At 36.2% G+C, this 25,274-nt stretch overlaps 1 protein-coding gene and 1 long non-coding RNA gene across 3 annotated transcripts in view; one reads left to right on the top strand and one right to left on the bottom strand.

The window, feature by feature from the left end:
* The window catches only part of USP3 (ubiquitin specific peptidase 3), a 144,989-nt gene that overhangs the window by 105,093 nt on the left and 14,622 nt on the right, over positions 1 to 25,274 (top strand). For both annotated transcript variants that reach the window (XM_077128161.1, XM_077128160.1), the window contains 3 exons: positions 12,963 to 13,109; positions 19,824 to 19,930; positions 20,094 to 20,174. In XM_077128161.1, the coding sequence (XP_076984276.1) occupies positions 12,963 to 13,109; positions 19,824 to 19,930; positions 20,094 to 20,174 (335 nt within the window). The remainder of the gene's footprint in view (positions 1 to 12,962; positions 13,110 to 19,823; positions 19,931 to 20,093; positions 20,175 to 25,274) is intronic.
* LOC143656231 (uncharacterized) overlaps positions 11,341 to 25,274 on the bottom strand; it is a 41,150-nt gene continuing 27,216 nt past the window's right edge. Inside the window, exons 2-3 of the long non-coding RNA XR_013162435.1 lie at positions 13,944 to 14,084; positions 11,341 to 12,079 (exon numbers count right to left, since the gene is read on the bottom strand). This is a non-coding gene — a long non-coding RNA (uncharacterized LOC143656231). The remainder of the gene's footprint in view (positions 12,080 to 13,943; positions 14,085 to 25,274) is intronic.

Genomic DNA, 25,274 nt, shown 5'->3' on the forward strand with positions numbered 1-25,274 from the left:
GTCCAGAGTGATGCCCTGATGAATCCCAGAGTGATTTGATCTGTGAGTGGAAAAGTATTTGCAAAGTCCCCTTCAGGGAATGGTGAGAACGGGGGAAAATTCAACCTCCCCAAGTTGAATTCTTGATATTCTCACAAGCAGTGTAGACAATCAAAGCTATAGGCTGAGCCCCCAGTCTTGGGGTTTGTTCATATGAAACTTAACCCCACAAAGGATAGGTCAAGCCTACTTAAAATTAGGCCTAAGAATCACCCCCAAGAGAGCCTCTTTTGTTGCTCAGATGTGGCCTCTCTCTCCAGCCAACACAGCAAGCAAACTCACCACCCTTCCCCCTGTCTACATGGGACATGACTCCTAGGGGTGTGGACCTTCCTGGCAACGTCGGACAGAAATCCCAGAATGAGCTGAGACTCAGCGTCAAGGGATTGAGAAAAACTCTAGAATGAGCTGAGACTCAGCATCAAGAGATTGAGAAAAACTTCTCAACCAAAAGGGGGAAGAGTGAAATGAGACAAAATGTCAATGGCTGAGAGATTCTAGAGTCAAGAGTTTATCCTGGAGGTTATTCTTACTCATTAAGTAGATATCACCTTGTTATTCAAGATGTAATGGAGAGGCTGGAGGGACCTGCCTGAAAGTGTAGAGCTGTGTTCCAGTAGCCATGTTTCTTGAGGATGATTGTATAATGATATAGCTTTCACAGTGTGACTGTGTGGTTGTGAAACCCTTGTGTCTGATGCTCCTTTTATCTACCTTGTCAACAGATGAGTAGAACATATTGAATAAAAATAAATAATAGGGGGAACAAATGTTAAAATAAATTTAGTTTGAAATGCTAGTGATCAATGAAAGGGAGGGGTAAGGGATATGGTATGTATAATTTAAAAAATTATATATAATCATAAAATGAATACTATGCAGTCCTTTAGAAAAGTGAGATAAGTTATAAACATGGAAAAATAATGGTAAAGTTGAGAAAAAAGCAAGAAGCAGAATAATTATTTATAATATATATAAAAAAGACTTCAGTTGACCATAGATCTGAGGGTCTGCTTTTGAAATCTCAGTTTGACTCCACTGATCAGTATGTTTGTCTTTACACCAGCACCATGTTGCTTTGACTGTAGCTTTGTAATATGCTTTGAAGTTAGAAGCATGAGGCCTCCAACTTCATTCTTCTTTTTCAAGATATTTTTGGGTATTTGAGGCCCCTTACCCCTCCAAATAAATGTGATAATTGGCATTTTCATTTCTGCAAAGTAGGCTGTTGGAATTTTGATTCAGATTGTGTTGAATCTGTAGATCAATTTGAGTAGAATTGACAATGACATTTAGCCTTTCATTCTATGAACACTGAATGTCCTCTGATTATTTAGATCTTATTTTAGCAATCTTTTTGGAGTTTTCTTAATATTGATCCTTTACATCCTTGGTTAAGTTTATTCCTAGATATTTGATTCTCTTAGTTGCTATTGCAAATGAAATTTTTTTCTTGATCACCTCTTCACATAGCTCATTACTAGTATATAGAAACCCTGTTGATTTTTGAGTGTTGCTCTTTTATCCTACAACTTCGCTGAACTCGATTATTAGCTCTGGTAGCTTTGTTGTAGATTTTTTTTGGCTGTTTATATATAGGATCATATCATCTGCAAATAGCAAAGGATTTATATCTTCCTTTCCAGTCTGGATGGCTTTTATTTCTTTTTCTTGCCTAAGTGCTCTGGCTAGAACTTCAAGCATAATGTTGAATGACAGTGGTGACAGTGGGCATCCTCATGTTGTTCCTGGTCTTAGAGGGAAAGCTTTCAGTCTCTCACCATCGAGTACAATGTTGACTGTGGGTTTTTTCATATATGCTCTTCATTATATTGAATAAATTTCCTTCAAGTCCTGTCTTTTTATCAAGAAAGGATACTGGATTTTATCAAAAGACTTTTCTACATTGATTGAGATGATCACATGGTTTTCCCCTTTCAGTTTGTCAGCGTGGTGTATTATACTGACTTTCTTGTGTTGAGCCGCCCTTGCTTTCTTGGAATAAGATCCCCTTTGTCCTGGTGTATCATTCTTTTAATGTGCTGTTGAATTTGATTTGCAAGTATTTTGTTGAGGATTTTTTCATCTATATTCATTAGAGATTTTGGTCTGTACTTTTTTTTTTCTCATATATCTTTACCAGGCTTTGATATTAGGGTGATGTTGGCTTCATAGAATGAGTTAGTGTTCCCTCCTTTTCAGTTTTTTGGAAGAGTTTGAGCAGGATTGGTTTTTAATTCTTCTTGAAATGATTGGTAGAATTTACCTGTGAAACTGTCTGGTCCTGCACTTTCTTTTTTGGGAGAATTTTTAAGAACTTTTTTTATTGTATACAAAGCAAAAATAGAAAAAAACAGTTTTCAAAGCACTCATTTAACAAGTAGTTACAGGACCGATCCCAGAGTTTGTTATTGGCTGCTATACCATCGTCTCAGATTTTTCCTTCTAAATGTTTCAGTACATTGGAGGTAAGAAGGAATATGTTTTTTCCATCACAATCTCCTTTTTTGTGAAAAATAATGTGTATATAATAAAGCAATAAATTTCAAATCACATCACAATGATTAGTTGTAGAACAGATTTTAGAATTTGGTATGGGTTACAGTTCCACAATTTTTGGTTTTTACTTCTAACTGCTCTAAGAAACCGGAGACTAAAAGAAATGATTCAGCAGTCATACTCATTTGTTAAACCCTACCTTCTCTGTATAACTGCACCATCACCTTTGATCTTTCTCCCACTCTTTAGGGATATTTGGGCTATGGTCATTCTAACTTTTTTATGTTGGAAAGGACTGTCAGTCATATGGGGTAGGGAGATGGCTCTAGCTGATGTTTTGGAGAGGCTGGCCCCTCTAGATATCAGTACTCATCTTGTCTAAGGACCCATCTGGAGGTTGTAGATTTCTGGAAAGTTACCCTAGTACATGGAGTCTTCGTAGAATCTTTTATGTTGCCCTAGGTGTTCTTTAGGATTGGGTGGGATGGTTATGGTTGAGGTTTGGCAAATTATGACAGGTAGCAATCTCTAACTGCAGCTTGCATAAGAGTAGCCTCTTGACTCTGTTTTGGGAGATTTTTGGTGATGGATTTAGTCTCTTTACTTGTAATTGGTCTGCTGAGGTCTGTTACTTCTTCTTCAGTCAGTGTAGGTGTTTACATGTTTCTAGGAATATGCCCATTTCATCTATATTGTCTATTTTATGCAGACACAGTTGTTCATAGTATACTCTTATGATCTTTTTATCTCTGTGGGATCAGTGGTGGTGAGCCCCCTCTCATTTTTTTATTTTATTTATTTGCATCTTCTTTTTGTCTTTCTCAGACTAGCTGAGGGTTTGTCAATTTTATTATCTTCCTACAAAGGACCAACTTTTGGTTTTATTGATCCATTGCTTTTTTGTTCTCAATTTCATCTCTAATCTTTATGTCTTTCCTTCTGCTTGCTTTAGGATAAGTTTGTAACTCTTCCTCTGATTTCTCCAGGTATGCAGTTAGGTCTTTGATTTTAATTTTTCTTCCTTTTTAATGTATGCATTTAGGGCTATCAGTTTCCCTCTCAGCACTGCCTTTACTGTATTCCATAAATTTTGATAGGTTGTATTCTTGTTTCAATTCATCTTGAGATATTGATTTCTCTTGCAATTTCTTCTTTGACCCATTGATTATTTAAGAGCATGTTGTTTAACCTACATATATTTGTGAATTTTCCAATTTTCCAGTTGTTATTCATTTCCAGCTTCATTTCACTATGATCAGAGAAAGTGCTTTGTATAATTTCAGTCTTTAAATTTATTAAGTCCTGTTGTCTGCCCCAGCATTGTGCTTTGACCTGGAGAATGTCCCATAAGCACTTGAGAAGAATGTATTATCTTCTGTTTTCGGGTATTATGTTCTATATATTTATTTCTGTTAAATATAGTTCATTTATTATATTATTCAGGTTCTCTGTTTTCTTATTTATTTCTAAGTGTTCTATCTATTGATGAGAGTGGTGTGTTGAAGTTTCCCTGTATTATTGGAGAGGCACCTATCACTCCCTTCAGTTTTGCCTGTGTTTGCCTCATGTACGTTGGGGCACCTTGGTTAAGTGTATACGTATTTATGATTGTTATTTCTTCTTGGTGAATTGCCTCTTTTATTAATATGTAGTGTCCTTCTTTGTCTTTTGTAATATTTTTGCATTTAAAGTCTATTTTGTCTGATATTAGTATAGCTGCTCAGCTTTTTTTTTTTTTTTTTTTTTTTTTTTGGTTACTGCTTGCATGGAATATACTTTTCCAGCCTTTTACTTTCAACCTGTTTGTATCTTTGGATCTAAAATGTTTCTCTTACTTTGGAGGAGGAAGAGGCTTTCCTTCCTAGTCCTAGTGTGGCTTGCTCTTGAAATCCCTAGAGAGCACTTTTCTCTCCACTAATAGGCCCCTGAGATTTCTCCAGTACTAGTTTCCTACATAGCACAGCTTTCTCCACATTTGATTCCGACAACACTTTCTTTGTTCTGCCAAGCTCTCAACTTGGGCAGAAAACAATGCAAACCATAAAACAGTGGAACACCATCTTTAAAGAACTCAAAGAAAATAACTGTCAACTAGAATTCTGTACCCAGCAAAAATATCTTTTAAAAACATAATCCTTTAGATATGTATCTTGAAATGAGTTTGTTTCGAATTATTCTGTTAGGAGTACAGTGGACTTATCTAAATCCTTTTGCTGTTTCAAACTGTGCTGTAATGAATAGTCTTATACATAGATATGCAGGTGTCTAAAAGAGGAGGTGTTGAGTCAAAGGGTGTTTACTTTTATAATTTTGATAGTCTTTCCTGCTAGTCTTTGTTATGTCTTGATTTCCTTAATATGAGAGTCTTGTTGCCTTATCTTTGTATGCCATGTGCTTCCTGCCAATGGTATTCACTCTGTGGGCCTCTCTTTTTCATAATATTCTCCAGTTTATTTCTGACATTCTCCAGGGAAGTCTCTTTATAATTCAACTCAGGTTCTGGTGTTTATTCCCTTGTTTTATGTACCTTTTATGTGCTATTTTTATTTCATGTACAATCTGATTTAATTTATTGGCCATCACTTCTACAAAAAGAGCTAGTTTGCTTACTTTCTCTCCCACCCTCCCTCCCTCCTTCTTTTTCCTCCCTCCTTCCCTTCTTTAGCTTCTTCTTTTTCATACCTTTTTCTCTCTCCTTCCTTCCCTCACTCCCTCCCTCCCTCCCTTTCAAGTATTTTGTGGTTAATACTTGAAAGTGATAGATGAATAAATTACTGAAACATAATTCTTGTATTTCATATGTGATCTTTGCATGCAATATTTTAACCCAAAATAATCTTTTGGGTATTAATATGTAGGAAAGGACTTTTAAAATGCTGTGCTGTTGATATTTTAATCAGTATTGGCTCTTTTTTTTTTTTTTTAACATTTTTTGTGTGTGTGTGAAATATAACAGGTTCAAAAAAGCAATAAATTTCAAAGTACATTTTAACAGGTAGTTATAGAACATATTTCAAAGTTTGGTACCGGTTACAGTTCCACAATTTCAGGTTTTTCCTTCTAGCTGCTCCAAGACATTGAAGACTAAAAAGAAATATCAATATATTGATTCAGCAGTCATATGCATTTGTTAAATCCTAACTTCTCCTTTTCCTTTGATCCTCCTCCCTAAAAGTCTTTAGGGATCTTTGGGCTATGCCCATTCTAACTTTTTTTGTGTTGAAAAGGGGTGTTGACAATATGGGATAGGGGATGGAACTGGTGGATGTTCTTGGAGAGACTGGTACCTCTGGGTTTCAGGACTCATCTGGCCTAGGAACCAACTGAAGGTTTTAGGTTTCTGAAAAGTAAACTCATTGCATGAAACTTTTGTAGAATCTCAGATAGAACCTGGGTGTTCTTTAGGGTTAACAGGAATGATATTAGTTAGGGTTTGGTAAATCATGGCAATTAGCAATATCTAGCTGAAGCTTGCATAAGAGTAGCCTCCAGGATAGCCTCTCAACTCTATTTGAACTCTCAGTCACGGATACATTATTTTGTTACATTTCTTTCCCCCTTTTGGTCAGGAGGGCATTGTCTATCCCCCAGTGCCAGGGCCAGGCTCATCTTTAAGAGGCATGTCCCACGTTGCCAGGGAGACGCACCCCCTGGCCATCATGTCCCATGTAGTGGGGGCGGGTAATGATTTTACTTGCAGAGTTGGGCTGAGAGAGAGAGAGAGAGAGGCTGCATCTCAGCAATGAAAGAGGTTCTCTGGAAATAACTCTTAGGCATAATTCTAGGTAGGCTTAGCTTCTCTGTTACAGAAATAAGTTTCATAAGAGCAAGCCTCAGGATCAGGGACTTGTCCTATTGATTTGGAATTCCCTAGTGTTTGAGAGATTATCAGGGGTTTCCCAGGTGGGAAAGCTTAATAGTTCCATATTTTTTCTCCAGTCCCTCAAGGGACTTTGCCAATACTTTTAAATTATTGGTCCAACATACTCTGGGATGTATCTGGGTATTACATTAAGCTATACAGAATTATAAACTCTCATTTCCATTCTGGGCTCCCTTGTGTTTGGGTTGTTTAAATGAACTATCCAGACAGGCTGAGTTAGATTGTGTGCTACAGAAAATTCAGGTTTTGGACAAAATCAAGCTCTCATCCTTTGGTCTCATATAGTAGTGAAGTTCTAAAATACAGACCCTGTCATCCTTTACTTTATATTCTGATTTACCTTAGTCCCAGCCAGATCAACTTTGTTCTTATCTCTAATTGAAGTGTGGTCTCTTTTTCAGTTTCTTTAACAGTGTTGTTATATGTAGCAGTGCTGACTCGCAGAGTTATCAAGAAGTCCAGCTGAGGCTTAGGTGTCTCACAGGTACCTTAATTGGGGAGTCAGTCCATTAACATTCAAAGTTATCACTGTAAAGGCAGTTCTTGAATCTACTATCTTATCCTTCGGTTTTTATTTGTCAGAACTATATATTCTTTTCCGTCTCTCTCTTTTTATCTAATTTACGTTATCCTTACTGATGCTCTTCAATTCTCTGCCCTTCTGCAGACCTTCTTCTGTCTCTCTCTCTTTTTTTTCTCAGTGACAGGACTCCCGTTAGTGTTTCTTGTAAGGCATGTCTCTTGTTAACAATTCTCTTAGCATTTGTTTGTCGGTGAAAATTTTAATCTCTCCCTCACTTTTATTTTTGTTTTTTGAAAAATATCTCTTAGCCAAGATTTATTTCAATGCCTGTAAACATTTGGACTAATTAAAATGCTACTACTATAATTTCTTAAAATACATAAATATAAACTTTTCATATAAAACTTTTGAAAATGTTGACACTCAGATTTTCAAAAGCAATGGCTATTTAAAAAACACAAGGCAACAATAAAATATCAAAGAATTTTCATATACTTAAATGAAGACATAATTAGCAGCAAACTAGTCAAACAAAATAAACAGATCTGTCTTTATACTTTGCATGTTTAACTAACTCTGTTTTTTAAAATAATTGAGGCATCTTTTGTTCGGGTATTTTATTTCTAACATTAATATACATTTTCTAAATATTTTTATAAAGAAATGAAAAATGCCACATACTGCGTTTGCCACAAAGTCAGACACCATAAAGTAAAATACAACCGAGTTTATCCATGTTTCCCGATAATCCAATAGGACGTTAGATGTTTTACATACTTTATTCTAATTCATTTATGTAGATTAGGAAAAGTGATTATAATGAGTTGTTTTCATTTTAAAAATTGCTTTCTATATATTGTTCTTCCTTTTCAGCAAAAGTGAAAAAGGATACAATGTAGTATTTCAGAGGCCCAAAGCAATCTGTAACCTTAATTTCCCAAATATCAATTTCAAATTTCTGCCTATATAAACAAAAAGACTCAAACACCCAGAAATCACATAGTTAACAGCAAGGAAAATGTATGAGATAAAGATTATTTAACTAGAACTTTATTCTTTATGCTTTTCCCCCAAGCCACAGGCACTCTTTAGTCTGGCATTGAACATACATAACTACAGAGTTTAGATTTTTTCAGGCACATAATTACATGAAAAATAAATAGCTTTCAAGCTCTTTCATAGTTGAACTGGCTCTTAAATATATTCAGGGGAGAGAAGTCCCAAGAATTTTATGCTCTTTAATAAACTGGTATATATAAATGAACTGCTATATGTTCAACTAAATCCTGAAGAAGCCTACAGGTTTTTTTTCTGAAAGTACAGTGCAGATATGCATGGCCATCACTGTTCATATAGTGAAAAGATGGAACAGTAAAGGTAGATTCAATCTATGAGTGTACAGTTGTAAGCTAATCAAAATGGAAAAATCAAAATTAAAAACTCGACACTGACAATTATTTAAACGAAGAAAGAACCCATCAGAAAAAATGCTGAAGAACAAGAGTATCTCCTCTTAAGGAGAAAAATGTTATCCAACGCAAAAATGAGAACTACAGATTTTTCTTTGACTTAAAATACAAAAAAAAAAAAATAGCAGAAGGAGGCAGGCAAGACCATTTAGAATTTAGGCATGTTTTTTGTAAAAATGGAACAGAGAGTACCGTGATTTCACCTCATGAAGGAAATAATTGAAATGAAATTTCACAAGTCTTCATGTCTATAATAGACTATATTAATGTAAAAAAATCAATGTACAGTTATCAAAAATACAAAGTCTGGATTTCTCCTCTTAGGTTTATAATAGACTACCAAGCCTCTGTTTAATGCCTTTACTTCTACAAGCTTCTCTGTTTAACAGCACATGCTATATAAGTACCTACATACGTAATGATATTTTAAGAATCATGCCTCATTTCAAACTAGTGAAATGCTTTTTACCCATCACATATATGTTTTATTTACATCAGAAGAAACTTAAGACCTTTCTAAATGGTATATTTTAGAAAGCTTTGGAAGAGTTTTTAATTAACATATTACGTAAAAACAATCTTGATTTTTAAATGAAATCTTTTTAGTACTGTGGCATGATGGGATTAATTTAACAGCTGAAGCATAAATATAGTAATTACATTATACTGTTTAAACTAATTCACAACTGCAGAAAAATGATTGATTTTTAAAATATCACCAACATGAGGGTATGTAATTATGAGCAGTGAAATACAAGAAAACAGTGAATGAATAAATAAGATGTTTTCTCAGCAGTGGGCATTCATTATTTTGCTCTTAGGAACCTGTTTTCTTTTAGTTTCAAGTGCTCTGATAATTCTAGAACATTTCTTAGCTTCTTTAGTATCACTTTGTATTTCTGAAATAAGTGATTCTAAAGATTCAAAGTTCTTTTCTGGTCTGAAGTAGCCAACGATGGCCACGTTGAGCATTTCCCTGTAGAAGTCCTCTCTGAAGGTGTGTAGGCTGTGAGTTTCCGGGGACCTTTTCATATTCTTGCATCCTCTGCTCACCACCATGTGGACGCTCCACTTCCCACGCTGGCCCACCATCTAAATGCCAGTCGATAGATCAGTTGGGAGATGATTGACTACGTGTTCGGAACCATTAGCGGTAGGGGTGCCCAGCTGCTTGGAGCTGCAACTGAAGTCCCACGCCATCATTTCCCTTAGATCCAATTCCAGTTTTTCTACCTTTTTTGCCATTTTTTCTTTTGTACATTCAAATTCAGTTGTCCTGTCTTCTAGTTCACTTATTCTTTCTTCTGTCTTTTCATATCTGCTGTTATGTGTGACTAGTGTATTTTTAATTTGGTCTACAGTATCTTTCATCTCTGTAAGATCAGCTATTTTTCTATTTATTGTTTCAATAACTTCTTTATACTTTTCTAGTGCCTTCTTGATATCCTTTATGCCATTAGCCAACCCATTGAATTTATTTAGAGATTTGTATGAACGTCTTTGATTAGTTGGTCCGAATTCTCTCCTCAGGTCATTTGGCTGGGCCATATCTGCCTGAATCTTCATGTGCTTAGTGATTTTTGTTGGCTTTGAGGCATTTGATTATCTTGGGAAGGTTATTTTGAAAGTCGATCTTCCTTGCTCGTATAAAGTTTTGTATTTGCTTATGTTTGTAATGAATGTCTCCTTATGCTCTTGGTTTGTCAGTAATTCCCTGCCACACCAAGGCCTGGATCTCATCAGGAAATGCTACTCTATTTGAAGATCTGTTGAAAGCTAGGCAGATAGGCAGTTTGCCATACTGCACTTTCTGCATCTATCCAGCAGATGGTGCCCTTGGGCCACCTTCTTACCTGCAGCAGGCTGAGCAGGATGGAGATCCGGTGACATTTCAGCCAAGGCTGCTGCCTTGGTGCCTGCTGAAAGCTGCCAACCCTAGAGCTGGGGGGTGGGCATTGTGCACCTTGGCAGAAAATCCACTTGTGGGTCCGATGCATCTGTTTTTTGCCAGGCTCCCACTTGGGATGACTTTGGGCTGTGGGACTGAGTATTTCAACTGCCCCTGAATTCAGCCAATCCAGAAAAGCCTGGCAATGTGGTGCAGCTTGGCTGGCTTCCTCAGCTGCACCTCTCCGTCCATGCATGCCGGAGGGCACCAGGCCTCCACAGGGTAAGGGAAGCAGCAGTGGGACCCAACTAGTCTCTTTGTCAACCAGTTGTTAGACTGGCTCTACTCTGTGTCTCCCCATCCTCCCAAAAGAAGTGTCCCCCTGGACCCCCCATGTACTTCGCACCAAAACCAGGTACCTACAGTGGGCTATCTTAGGGGTTAGGGGCAGCCACCGTGTGCTAGCCGGAATGGCTTCTGAGTTCCCCATGGGAGCTCTCGGCTACAGAGCTGAAGGGAAGCTCTCCCAACTCACTGTGGAGGCTGGCCCCATTCCTTTGGAATCTGCTCCTGCCATGTGCCACTGTTTGCCCCCACATGGAGTCACAACCAAGCATATTCACCCCTTTCTCTCCAATTTCTCTGCTTCTTCACCCAGGACCTCCCTATATACTGTAAAAGACCCTCTCTGGTCACTTGCACCCTGGAACTGCTGTCCCCCTAGTTGTTCCATGGAGCAGGGGTGAACTCAGACTATCCTATTCTGCCTTCTTCCCAGAAGTCCCAATATTCGTTCTTTTAACTAGAAATCTTGCTTTTCTATGGTTTTTTTTTTTATGTTCTAATAAAATTTCATTTTTATTTCCTGGCCTTTTTGTCTTAAAGAAACTCAGCCATGACTGAGTGCCAGATACTGAAAAGAAATAGCTAAATTTAACATATTTTGGATTTGTAGATATTTTGGTCCAAATAATAACTTCGAATTGCTTTATAATTGTTAAAGATATTTTAAATCTGAACAAAACCTGAAATTCTAGTGTGTCCTAAGTATTTTCAAGGAAGTTTGTTCTGGAATGATAAAATGTGGTTCTTTGGAAGCATATCATATTCCTTATTGGTCTTTTCCATTTTACAGATTATGTACAGGCACAGCCAAAACAGAAAGCAGTCAGTAGTGCACAGGCATCTGGCACAATTATGCATGTTGCAGCATCACACAAGTACCTGTTATCTGTCTGTGTTCTGTGGTGTCTCTCTCATTATTTGGAATGCCTGTTTTTCACACTCATGCAAGGGAAAATGAACATTTTCTTTGAGCATTCTTTTTGGAATATTTCTGTCTTTAAGCAAATATGGTTTGTCCTCATTGTGCCAAAATTTGCCCGAAATTGTTATGAAGAAACACTTGTCACCACATATCTATACATTGTGCTTCAGCAGTGTTGCTCTTTCTCGGTCCCTCATTCAGAAGGAACACTTCATAATCTTTTAGGCTTTGTATATACTCAGTGTACTCTTCACAGAACATTTTACACAGTATCCTTATAACATCATTTTCTTTTTCTCTTTCTGCAAACATTAAAGAAAAGGTAGTAGTGTTATCTGAGGTCACAAACAAGTGAACATAAGGAGCAGTGTTAAAAATGGAGCCGCTCTTACTTCCCTTTGTTTGCCTCTTCACTTTGGTCTGTCACAAGTGATAGCAGTTGGTATCTCATACATAATATATTTCCTCACAAGTTTACAAACAATGGCTTGGATGAGACCACTGAAGTAATCTATATAGAGAACAAACAGTACACCTGAAAGTGAGTGGTGTTTCCTTTCACATGATGACAACACAAGAGAAACCTAAATTGACTAGAGGGGAAAAACTGAATCCCAGATTGTATGATTGGGAAATAATATTTATTAAGGCTTTCACATAGCAGATTAAATGCTATATTTAAATGTTTTAAAATGGAATCAGAAAAATTCTTTCTTTGAAGCAGAAACTTTTTTTTTTTTGTAAATAGCATAAATTAAAATAGAAACCCAACCCTACCTCTGTACAGTAGCTAAGTGTTCCATGATCTCATGCAGGTCAGGAAATATGTTTCTAATTGTAGAGGAAACATTAGAAAATAGCGTGTTTTTGATAAAAGAAAATCATAGTATAGTTGAAAACATTCACTAATGTACTTTAGGCAGACTGTTTCTAAAAGGTGGTAGTTTAGACTGTTTTTTCTAGTGAGGGTAAGATAGGAAATGTTAACATTTGAGCCTCTTCTGAAGAGGCCAAGTGGGGTAAAGGAAGGATTCACAGTCCATCCAGGAGACTTGGGTTATAGATCCACCCCTGTTACTCTTTTGTCCTTGGCCCCTGAGCAGGTCACGACTCCATGTGTCCCCCACCCCCCACCCCCACACACACCTTTTTTTGGCTCCTCAATTTCTTCATCTCAAAAGTGACCCTAAAATTCCACCAAGATTAGCTCTAATATTAAGTGGTAGAACTTCTTCTTGAAAATAAATTTTAAGTGTAAAATATGGGCCTAGTAGGGGTGAAGAGTCAGAAGCCCTAAGGCTGTGTTCCTGAGTGCAACGCTACAGACTTCTCCAGAGCTTTGCCTTCCAGCGTGTTTGACTGGTCAGTGACTGAGTTTTTCTGTTTACTTCAAGGGGCTACCAGCAGCAGGATGCCCATGAATTCATGCGCTACCTTTTGGACCACCTACACCTAGAACTCCAGGGCTGTTTCAATGGTGTTTCCCGCTCAGCAGTTCTGCAGGAGAATTCTACTGTGTCTGCAAGTAACAAATGTTGCATGTAAGATTTAGTTTCCTTTTAGTGGTCCTTCGGAGAATCTCAGACATTCTATTCATGTTACTATGTATTACATTTACAAGGGAAGGTAGAGGAATTTCCCAGACATGTGCTAAAACTTTTATGCACTTGAGCTTTGTGATCAAGTAAACTAATACCTGCCTTTTGCTTCCAGACCAGAAGCATCTTGTATTTGCATCTTGGTGTAGTTCTAATTTTAATTTGGTACAGATTATTTTTAAATGTGAAAGAATAATAGAAGATATTTGTGCAATTTAGTATTTAAAAGGTTTTCCTTTAAATGTATTGAGTAATGAGTGGAAGACTTAGTTTTCATATTTCAAAATAATTATATTTGCTCCATAAAAACAAAGACTCAAAATATTTTGAATGTGGGTTTTCCTAAAGCCCCATTTTGGACTTGAATTTTCCTAAAGTATGTCTGTTCTTTAATGGAATTGAGGCATTTCCAAATGCTCAGAATTTTTTCTTGCTTCTCAATAGGAACAAAAGAAACCCATTGGATTGCTTGCCCGTGTACTCATAGCCTAAAATCTGCGTTCAGATCCAAACATTTATTTTGCTTGAAGCAGGGATGATTAACTGTGATTTTGACCTGCATTTTAGTCACTTGTAGCCTCCTTTGGTTCTAATTTTTGAAAAATTTTGTCAGTATTGCTCTGTGTAGGAAAGGGATTTGTAAGACATACTCCTCAAAGAAAGAAAAGGGCAAGTAATATACAGGGATTGTTGAGGTATTGCCTGGCAGTTCCTAAATGTGATTTAGAGTAGGTCTTCTTAATGACAAGGCAACACACCCTCGTCCTCATAGCTTACCTGGCAACATCAGAGAAGGGCAGCCCATATGAATTGCCATCACTTTTGAAATGTTCATCTCTCCAGGTCTGAGTAGCTTTGATTCCAGTCAGAATCCAATTTAGAAAGGGAAAGACTGTTGACGATGTAGAATTGCTCTTCCTGGTAGCACCAAGTTAAAAACAACATTAAGTGAGGATTTCTGTTTTATACTTTTTTTTTTTTACGTGAGCAGGCACCGGGAAACAAACCCAGGTCTCTGGCATGGCAGGTGAGAACTCTGCCACTGAGCCACCATTGCCTGCCCTGTTTTGTACTTTTTGATGACCTTGTCACACACAAATGATATTGAATATGCAAGGATAATCTGTAAAGTGAGAGGATTTGTGTCATTATTTTATTTGATGCCTTGTGGACTCAAATTTTTTAATACACATAGCGTGCTATTTTGGTACCTAATGAGTTTTCAGTATCAATCCATACTCTTTCAAGATATACATCTATATATGATTTATATATATATATGTGTGTATTTTTGAGATATGTACCATACAATCAATTCAAAGTATAAGATCAGTGGTTGACAATATCATCACATAGTTAAGTATTCATTACCATGAGCACTTTTAGAACATTTGCATTACTTAAGAAAAAAAAACAAAAAAAACCCATACATCCCATACCCCTTACCCCTCCCTCTTATTGACCAGTTGTATTGCAATCCACCCAATTTTTTTTTTTTTTTGTAGGCTGTATGATGGGGGTCACATTTCATTCTTTTTCCATGTGGCTACCCCATTATTGCAGCACCATTTGTTGAATTATTTTTTGGGGGGGAGGGCTAGTGCATGGGCTGGGAATCGAACCTACATCTCCCATATGGCAGGTGAGAATTCTACCACTAAACTAGTCTTGTACCCCACTATACTCAATTTTAAGACTTACAATAGAGGTCAGTTAACAAAGACAATGTAGTACTGACAGATTATATGCATACATATATTTTTTTTTTCTTTTTTTTTTGTGCAGTAGTTATACAGTCATTATCAAAGACCAGGGCTACTGGCTTACAGTTCAGCAACCTTAGCTATTTCCTTCTGGCTACTCCAAAACACCAGACTCTAAAAAATATCTGTATAATGAGTCAGCAGTGACAGTCATTTGTTAAATCCTAATTTCTCAGTTATTCCTCCTTCCTCTCATTTGATCTTTCTCTTAATCTTCAAGGATATCCAGGCAATAACCATTTTAATTTCTTCATGCTGGAAAGGGGTGTTTACCTTCTGGTGGTTATTCTTGGAGAAACTAGTACCTCTGGGTTTTAGGACTTACCTGACCTAGGATCAATCTGGACACCTTAAGTTTCTGAAAAAAATAAACTTACTAAGAAAAACTTTTATAGAGATTTAGGTAGAGTCAGGGCCCTCCCTAGGGTTTTCAGGAATACTACTGGGGCATGGCATACCATGGTAGTCTGAAATATCTGGCTAAAGTTTACATAAGAGTAACCCCCAGGATGACCTCTTGACTCTGAAATTTCTTGGCCACTGAAACTTTATTTTGTCCCATTTCTTTACCCCCTTTTGGTCATTCTCAATCCTACAATACCAGAGCCAGGCTTATTCCTGGGAGTCATGTCCCACATTGCAAGGGAGACTTATAACCCTGGGAGTCATGTCCCACGTTGTGGTGGGGAGAGTAGTTAATTTAGCAGAGTCGGTTTAGAGAGGCCACATCTGAGTGACAAAAGAGGCTCCCTGGTGTGACTCTTAGGCATAATTACTTGGAAGCTTAGCTTCATCACTGCAAAAGTAAGTTTCATAAGGGCAGCCCTCAAGATTGTGGGCTTGGCTGATTAAACTGGAAGCCTCTCGTGCCTGAGAGAATACCAGGAATTCTTCAGATGGAGAAGTTTAATAGTTCCACATTTTCCCATAGTGAAGGTGACTTTTTTATATAAATAAAAACATACTTAAAAGTTTCAAGGTGACTTTTTTATATAAATATAAACATACTTATAAGCAATATTCTTTTGTTTTATGCCCAAAATACTCTGGAATATATCCAGGTATTTCACTAATCTATATAGAATAATAAGATCTCATTCCCTATTTTAGGTTCCATGTAATTATGTTGTTTGAATAAACTGACCAGACAGGTTAAATTAGGTGTGCTACAGAAAAGTTAAATTTTGTACCAAATAAGCATCTCTTCCTTTGGTCTCCCATAGAGGGTAAAGTTTTAAAAAACAGTATTATCCTTTACCCTATATTGTGATTTACCATAGTTTAACCAGGTCCATTTCATTCACATATCAAATTGGAGTCTGACCTATTGTGCAGCTTCTTTAACAGATGCTGTGTGGAGTAGCGCCGCCTTTCAGAGCTGCAGAATTCTAATTCTATGTCTCGGGTGTCCCGCAGATACCCAGTGTTCCAGGGAACTACTGGGTTATTCACAAAGAGCATAGCATCTCAGAATTTAGAAATAACAGTTAAAACTCAGGAACAGATGAGACTGCAGTAACAGCTTACAATCTGGGAACCTTTACAATGAGCCTTATTTGAACATTCTGTACCCCTTAATCATTAACTGCCCAATCTCTGCCCACTTTCTATCCCGTGATAACCTATGCACTCAAATTCAATTCTCAGAGTTTGCTCATTATACGTAGTTTATATCAGTGAGACCGTCTATTATTTGTCCATTTTTTTCTGGCTTATTTTACTCAACATAATGTCCTCAAGGTTCATTCACGTAGTTGCATGCCACATGACTTCATTCCTTCCTGCAGCCGCTCATTATTATCCTGTCGTATGCATGCACCATGTTTTGCCCTTCCATTCTTCAAGTCACTGTACTCTTGGGGTTACCTCCATCTGTTGGCAATTGTGAAAAATGCTGCCATAAACTCCAGTGTGCAAATACCTATTTGTGTCCCTGCTTTTAGTTCTTCCAAATCTTTGTCTAATAGCAGGGTTGCAGGGTCATGTGGCACCCCTATCCTGTGGAACCACCACACTGCCCTCTAGAGGGGCTGCATTGTTCTACTTCCCTACAGTGTGATCACAGTTACGCATTCACAAACACAATCTATATGAGAATGTTTCCATTTCTTCCACAGAGGAGTAAAGGAAAAAAAAAGAAAAAGAGTAAGAATCCCATACCTATCATTATGTCTTCCTCATTACTGACATTTAGCTTTGATATATTGCCTTTGTTACAATTAGTGAGAGAACACTATAATGTTACTGTTAATGATAAACCTTAGTTCGCATTAATTGCATTTTAAAAAATATACCATCCCATTTTTAACACCTTGCAATGGTGACCTTCAATTGCTCTCTCTCAGGTAGAAATTTTCTTATATTAGTACATTTAATCACTATCGTTGTCCACTCTAGGTTCTGTTATACCTATGTCCCAGTTTATATCCTCTTCTCTTTCCTCATGGTATCATACATGCTCCTAGCCTTCCTCTTTCAACCATACTCACCTGCAGCGTTATTCATTATACTTAGCAACCACCACATAGTATTGTGCTATCCATTTCTGGATCTTTACAGTCAGTCAATCCTGTTGAATGTTCTGTAATCCTTCATCTGTTAGAATATTGCTGCAATATTCTGTTAGAATATTGCTGTTAGAATATTGCTGTTAGAATATTCATCTGTTAGAATATTGTTAGAATATTCTGTTAGAATATAAGTAATTGTTCTTTAAATTGTAAGTTCCTTTAATGAGTAATTGTGAGTTCCTTTAATGAGTTAGAAACAGAAAGAAAAGTTTATAAGAAATATATACAAAATTCAGGTTTTAAAAAATTCCTTTGAATTCTTTAAAGGATGCATTTCAGGATCTAAGGATCATATTCACTAAAACTTGGGGAAAGTTTCCTGTACAGTATTTGTTTTTACTTTAACAAATACCCAATCCTGCTGAAGGTGTATGGAGAAGGGTAATTTGGTAGTGTTCTTTTTAGTACATAGTACATCACTAATGCCTATATAAAGGACTCCAGCAGCGTTAAGAGCCTAAGTAGTTCATAAACATGCTTGGTGTGCAGTTACAATAAAAGGGACAGCAATTTTGAAATTTATTTACAAACCTTGTTTTAAGTAATGGTTCATTTAAAACTTTAATGTCACATAGATCAGATATAAATTAGATAAAACTTTGTCAGTGTCCTTTTCCTAGGGGAAGATATAAAGAACTGTACGCATTTATATATACTGCATTTTAATAAATAGTACCCATTTTCATTAATGGCAGCATGGTATGTGCTCATCAGCATGAGCGGGTCAGTTGTAGTCCCTTCATTTTTCACTCGGTATTGTTTTGGGATGGCCTTTGTTCATGACCCAGATGTTAAACCTAAAACCTGAAATGGCCTTTATATTATATTATATTCCATTTTTAATTTACGAAGGCCATGATCAACACTTAAAAAAAAAAGCTGCAATTTATTTCTTTTGTCAGTACAGGAAGGAAACCCTTTCCTAGAAAAGGAAGCAGACTTTTAAAATAATAGAATTGCTTGGATAGATATCGGGTGCTTCATCATTGTAGTAGGTTTAATTTTGGAGCAGCTCAGAAAGTATAGTTCAATATATTAGTATTTTGACTGCAAGCAACAGAAACCATTTGAAACTGCTATTAGCAAAAGGGGCGTTAACTGACTTAAATAACTGCATAAGTGCACAAAGGTTAATATACAAGTATTCACTGCAGCATTGTTACTGATAGCAACCAGTTGAAGTAGCTTGATATTCATTAGTACTACACTGGTTAGACTTAGAGGAAGTAGCGTGTTAAGAGCATAGATACGCGGGCCCCACTAGCTGAGGATCCTGGGCCAAGTTATTTAAGCCTCCGCTTCCCTGTCCGTAAAATGGGGATAACAGTATGTAACTCTTAGAGTTGTTGTGAGGAGTAATTGCTTTAATAAATGAAAAGTACTTAGAATGGAGCCTGACATGTAATAAATGCTGTACACGGACTCATGTTCTCACTAACGCACTTTCTCAATTTTTCTTGTCCAATCTAGTCCACAGCATAGCATGCCAGGCAGCTGTGATTCAACTTTAAGTGAATAAAATTTGGTGACAAACACGTTAAATGCTTTCTGTTTGCCAAGCACTCTTTTAAAAGCACTTTACATATAACATTTCATCTCACACCGGGTCTCTAATATAAATACACTTCCTCTTCTGTGAGGCACAGAGATATTTAAGGAACATTAGGGCAGGTGGAATTTTCATTGCTCTTGAAGCAGTGTATTCTTGATCTTAAGGAAGTTACTTACAGTATTTTTTTAAGTTAGCTTTTTAAAAAGTTGATGTTAGCACTTTAAACTGTGAAGTCATAGCTCCAGAAATAATTGCTAAATATAAGTATTATATTTGTTTACCTCTTTTCCCCCTAATCTGACAGATGACCATATTTAAAAATCTAAAACCATTTCTGATTGAGGTTATCATCCAAAGTAAAATAATTGCGAGTATTCCCTGTAATGAGAGGGTTTGTAGAGATTCTAATGCAGGTAGTTCTCTCTTCTGAGGGATATATTTGTGGGGCAGTGGGTCATCCTGACCTGCTAATACATAGCAAAAGGTCTGAAAGGATGGTGCCATACCACCAGGGTTAGTTCCTTCTGGAGTAAGTGGTGGGATCAGAACACTGGCTTGGGGAGGGGAGGCCCATGACTTTAACTTTTTATTTTGTATATATCTATAAGACTTTGAAGTTTTGTATTATTTTGTCACTTAAATATAATTGATATATATGTACCCCCAAAAGGAGTCACCTATAGGAGCATTAACAGATATTTATTTTAGCTTTTTAAATGTCAAAGATAACATTTTTTACTGAAATATTTTCCTGTGTGGTGATTTTCTTTAGAAATGGAGCATCTACTGTTGTCACAACTATATTTGGAGGCATTCTCCAGAATGAGGTTAACTGCCTCATATGTGGGACAGAATCTAGAAAGTTTGATCCATTCCTAGGTAAGATATATTTGCCATATATACTATTGTGTTAAAATAATAATTTTAATGTTCCCTTTGAAAAAATAAGATAACGAAAAGATAATATATCAGGTTTTGAAATTATTTTTTATTATGTAGTTACATGCTTTTTAACAGCTCTGTTCTCCTGTCTTCTTTTAAGATCTTTCGTTAGATATTCCAAGTCAGTTCAGAAATAAGCGCTCAAAGAATCAAGAAAATGGACCAGTTTGTTCACTACGAGGTAAAGACACCTTAATATTCCAGAATTCTTTTTTCTCCCCAATTAACTGAATAGATTGATAAGCCCAATCTAACATGTGCTATAAAATGGTTAATATTTTCAGTAAATTGGTGGTATAATTTAACAAAAGTCAAACCTGAATGTCTTTTCTTATCCAATAAATTCTGTTTAATAAGAATGCCATAGATATTATTAGGTCAAACATAAAATATTTCTCACCTTTTAATGCTGACTTTAAAATTGAAGGTCTATGACAAAACTTTTCCAACAAATGAAGCAGAATTTAGATACCCTCTAATATCCATCAAAGGAAATAACAGTCAACAGTTTTATGAACTATGGTAAATTACCTAAATTATGGTGTTATATATTCTTCTGTATGAATAATAGTTTCTGAAATGTATTAATGATAACACAGGAAACTATTGGTTAAGACTGAGACCCTGCTTTTAATTGCAATACTATCAAAATTCACACTCATTTTGGACTATTTTGAACTATATTTTTCCTTGATGAGTATTAATGACTTTAGTCAAGACAGAAGATCTTATTTAAAATTTTGTTCTTGACCATAATGTACCAACAGGTCATGATGAAAATTATTAGTTGTTCTTGCTAACCATAAAAAGAAACTAGGAGAAAACAGAAAAAGGACTTAGTTGATGCTCTGTCATTAAGTAACATTACGCTGATGGTAAATGACATAAATTCTACCCCACATTATATGCTTACTAAAAATACTTTTCTCCTCTTCAGCTTTTTTAGGAATATTGTTGTAATGAATAAAATGATTGCTGAAATTCAGGTTTTGTGGAATTGGAAAACGTTTGTTCCCCCACCCTCCCCCACATAGATATAAGTTTAGTATCTTTAAGAAAATAACACACAAGAGGTTCTAATATCTCTTTAATAAAATCTCATATTTACAGATATCTCCTGTTCTGTTTCCCTAAAGGACCCTGACTAGTACACTGCACTGTCCAGTATGATAACCACTAGTCACATATGGTTATTAAAATTTAATTAAATTAAAATTTAAAATTCAGTTCATTCACATTAGCCACATTTCAGTTACTCAGTAACCAGATGTGACTATAGTACTGGACGATGCTGATACAGAACAATTCCATTACTGTAGAAGGTTCTGTTGGGAGAACCCTGCTCTGGAATTAAATTAGTAGAAATAGAACTTATGGTGGGGGAGGGACAGGCTTCTCTATGGCACATATGTTATAAGCACTGTGAAGCCACGTATTAGAGTGCATTAGAGTGGGTAGAGGGAAATGCCTGAATCTGCAGAGCTGTGTTCCAGTAGTTATGTTTCTTGAAGATGAATGTATAAAGATGTATAGCTTTCGCAGTCTGACTGTGTGATTATGAAAACCTTGTGTCTGATGCTCCTTTTATCTTTGGCATGGACAGATGAGTAGAAAATATGGATAAGAAATAAATAATAGGGGGACTAGCACAACAATAGCAAAAACGTGTGTATGGAAATGATATGGTGTTCTAATTTGTAAGCTATTGTAATGCAATATACCAGAAACAGAACAGTTTTCAAAAAGGGGAATTTATTAAGTTACAAATGTACAGTTTTAAGGCTGTTAAAATGTCCAAATTAAGGCAAAGCTGTGAAAATATCCAATCTAAGACATCCCGGGAAAGAAAATACCTTGGTTCAGAAAGGCCGATGGCATTCAGAGTTCCTTTCTCAACTGGAAAGGCCCATGGCAAACATGGTAACGTCTGCTACCTTTCTCTCCAGGCTTCTTGTTTCAGGAGCTTTGTTCTTTCTTCATCTCAAAAGGTCTCTGGCTGTGTGGGCTCTTAAAGCTTTTTCTAAACTAGTTCCATCTTAATGGGCTTCAGTAAGAAAACCACACCTTGAATGGGTGGAGACACGTCTCAATGGAAACTATCTCATCAAAAGATACCACACACAATTGGCGGGTCACATCTCTATGGACCCAATTAAAAGCTCCCACCCAGCAATACTGAATGAGGATTGAAGAACATGGCTTTTCTGGGGGTACACAACAAATTCAAACCAGCATGTATGGCAAAGATAACATTTCATATCAGTAGGGAAAATTAAAATTAGCCAATAAATGGTATTAGAGTAAATGAAAATTTGGTTAAACATGAATTATATCACTACCTCGTATTTTTTCGCAAATTAATTCAAGAGGTTTCAAGATTTAAATTTGGAAAATAAAACTAAAAGGAGATGACTGGAAAATATTTTAATAATCTTGGTGTATGGGACATTTTTCAAAGTATGTCACCAAGTCCAGAACCCATAAAGTTCTGGGGAAAAAATCATAAATCTAACCACATAATGGTGAAAGACACTGTAAACAATTGGAAACAAATATTTGCAACATATATGAAAAAGAGTCTGGGCAAAGACTCTGAAATAAAAAAAAGAAATACAAAAGGTCAATTTAACACCTGAAAAAAATTAAGACTTATTTAGTATTCAAGAAAATATAAATAAAACAAGATTGGTGAAATGATAAAGAGATAATGTCTATTGTTAGTGAATGTTTTGAAAGTGGGCATACTCATATTGGTTGGTACAGGTTTTTGGAGTGTAGTGATCATTTTAACTTGCAACTACATTGATACAGTAATTTCACTTGCAGGTGTGAACAATAATATATTTCCAAAGATGTTCATTGAAACATTCTGTTACTACAAAAAATCAGAAAATTTAAATGCTCACCTTTAGATATACTACAGGTTTAATAAATTTTCCTATATAGCAAAAAAGAAAGATACAATTGATCAATAGTTATGACCACAGAAATACAGCTACAGCATATTGTAGAATAAAAAACTGCCCTTAGAGGTGTGTGTGCACAATGATTCCATTTATATATGACAAAAAGCATTCATATGTGCATTAAAATCCTTAAACAGCACCCATGCGGTTAACATTGGTTATCTTGGGGGAGCAGGATCCAGGAGGAAATGGACTGTGACTTATGGAACTGTGACATATTTTTCATACTTTCAAACACTTTTATTTTGAAATACTTTCAAATTTACAGGAGAGGTGCAAAGTAATATAAACCTCATACAGAGAACTCCAACATATTCCTATCCCACATTTTAACATTTTGCCAAATCTGCTGTATCAGTCTAGCCATTTTCTAAACATTTAGTGTGGGTTTTATCCCTCATGCCCTTTGAACACTTAATACTGGCCATGTACATTTCCTATGAACAAAGATATTCACTTATGCAACCTCCTTAAATTCAAGAAATTAACACTGATAAAAAGCTTACAGTCTATATTCCATTTTTTCCATATATATCAGTATTATACCTTTGAGCCTTTTCTCCTCCCTTGCTAGCTCTTATCCAGGATCAAGTAGGTATTGCTCTGTCACTGTTTCTTTAGTTGCCCTTTCCTTCCTTCCGTTTTTTTGAATTGTGGGAACAGACATAAAACATAAACCTTCCCATCTCAACCATTCTCAAGCAATCATTCTCAAGCATAGTCACTTCCACTACTAACTTTGCAATCTCCCCAAACAGAAGAAACCCTACACCCATTAGACATTAACTCCTCATTCCCCAGGCAACCTGTATTCTAATTTCTGACTCTAAGAGGTTGCATATTCTCCAATATTCTCTTTGTAGTTATCATGGGGCTTAAACTTAACAACATAAATCTATAACAACCACATTTGCTTTGGTCCCAACTTAACTTCAATGCTATATACAAACCATGCTGTTACAGTCCTCTGTCCCCCCACCTTGTGTAGTTCTTGTCACAAATTACATTTTTATATACTGAGTCAAAAACCACTGACTTATCATTACATTTTATGCATCTGCATCATAGATCCTCTAAGAAGTAGAAAGTAGAGTTACAAACTAAAAAAATAATAGTTCTGGCATTTGTATCTACCCATGTTGTTTCTCTCACTGGAGACCTTTATTTCGTCATGCAGCTTTTATGTATTGTCTGTTGTCCTTTTCTTTCAACCTGCAGAGCTCTCTTCAACATTTCTTGTAGGAATGTTCTAGTGGTGATGCTCTCCCTCAGCTTTTGTTTATTTGGGAATGTTTTAATCTCTTCTAATTTTTGAAAGAGAGTTTTGCCAAATATAGAATTCTTGGTTGGCAATTTTTTTTTGCTTTCAGCACGTTAAATATGCCATCCAAAGAGTCCTTCTTGCCTCTGTGGTTTCTGGTAAGAAATTGGCACTTAATCACTTTGAGGCTCCCTTGTTCGTACTTGACACATTGCTTCTCTCACAGCTTTCAAAATTCTCTTTATCTCTGGCATTTGACAGTTTGATAATAATATGCCATGGTAGGGATCTGTTTGGGTGTATACTGTTCAGGGTTCTTTGAGCACTTTGGATGAGTTTCATGTTCTTTTAATGTTGTTTGAGTTTTTTTAAATGTATGTCACCTTTATTATCATGTAATGTTTGTTTTGGGGGTAAAAACAATGTGTATTAAATTATGCATACTTCCCAAATACTGCTTTGGTCAATTTATACAGTATATTAAGGTGATCTAGTAACTTCAACAAATCAGTTTTATTCCCTGCACTCCAGAGGGATGTTATTTTGAGTTTATATAATATGGAAAACTGATACTTGTGAAATATAGGCCCTGAAACTTTTGAGAATCTCAAGTATTTGAAAAACCACCATATTTATTTTTCTCATGAAATGCAATAAAGTACAAATGAAAAATTTAACTGCTTCCTCAGTTCCTTAAGGAGAGACATGAAGGTAAGTAGAGAACAAAGCTTGGTCAAGATGTGAATGCTGTGAATGCTAATGCTGGATAACCAGTATTATTCAGTGCCCATGTGACTCACTTTCACATGAGCTTTGAGGTGAAATGCATATCCATGCTGTTGCAAAAGTACATTTCACTGTCATTCAGGCTTTTCAAATAGTTAAAATGGTAATTATTAAATCTGTGAAATATCAAGATATTTCTTTAAGATAAAGACGGCCTAGATACAACGTGTGTGTGTGTGTGTGTGTGTGTGTGTGTGTGTGTGTGTGTGTGTAGTTTAATTAATGGTTTTCCTTATTGCAAAGAAATTGACATTCCTTGGGAAAATGC

Source organism: Tamandua tetradactyla, chromosome 14, assembly GCF_023851605.1.
Source record: "Tamandua tetradactyla isolate mTamTet1 chromosome 14, mTamTet1.pri, whole genome shotgun sequence".
NCBI lineage: Eukaryota > Metazoa > Chordata > Mammalia > Pilosa > Myrmecophagidae > Tamandua > Tamandua tetradactyla.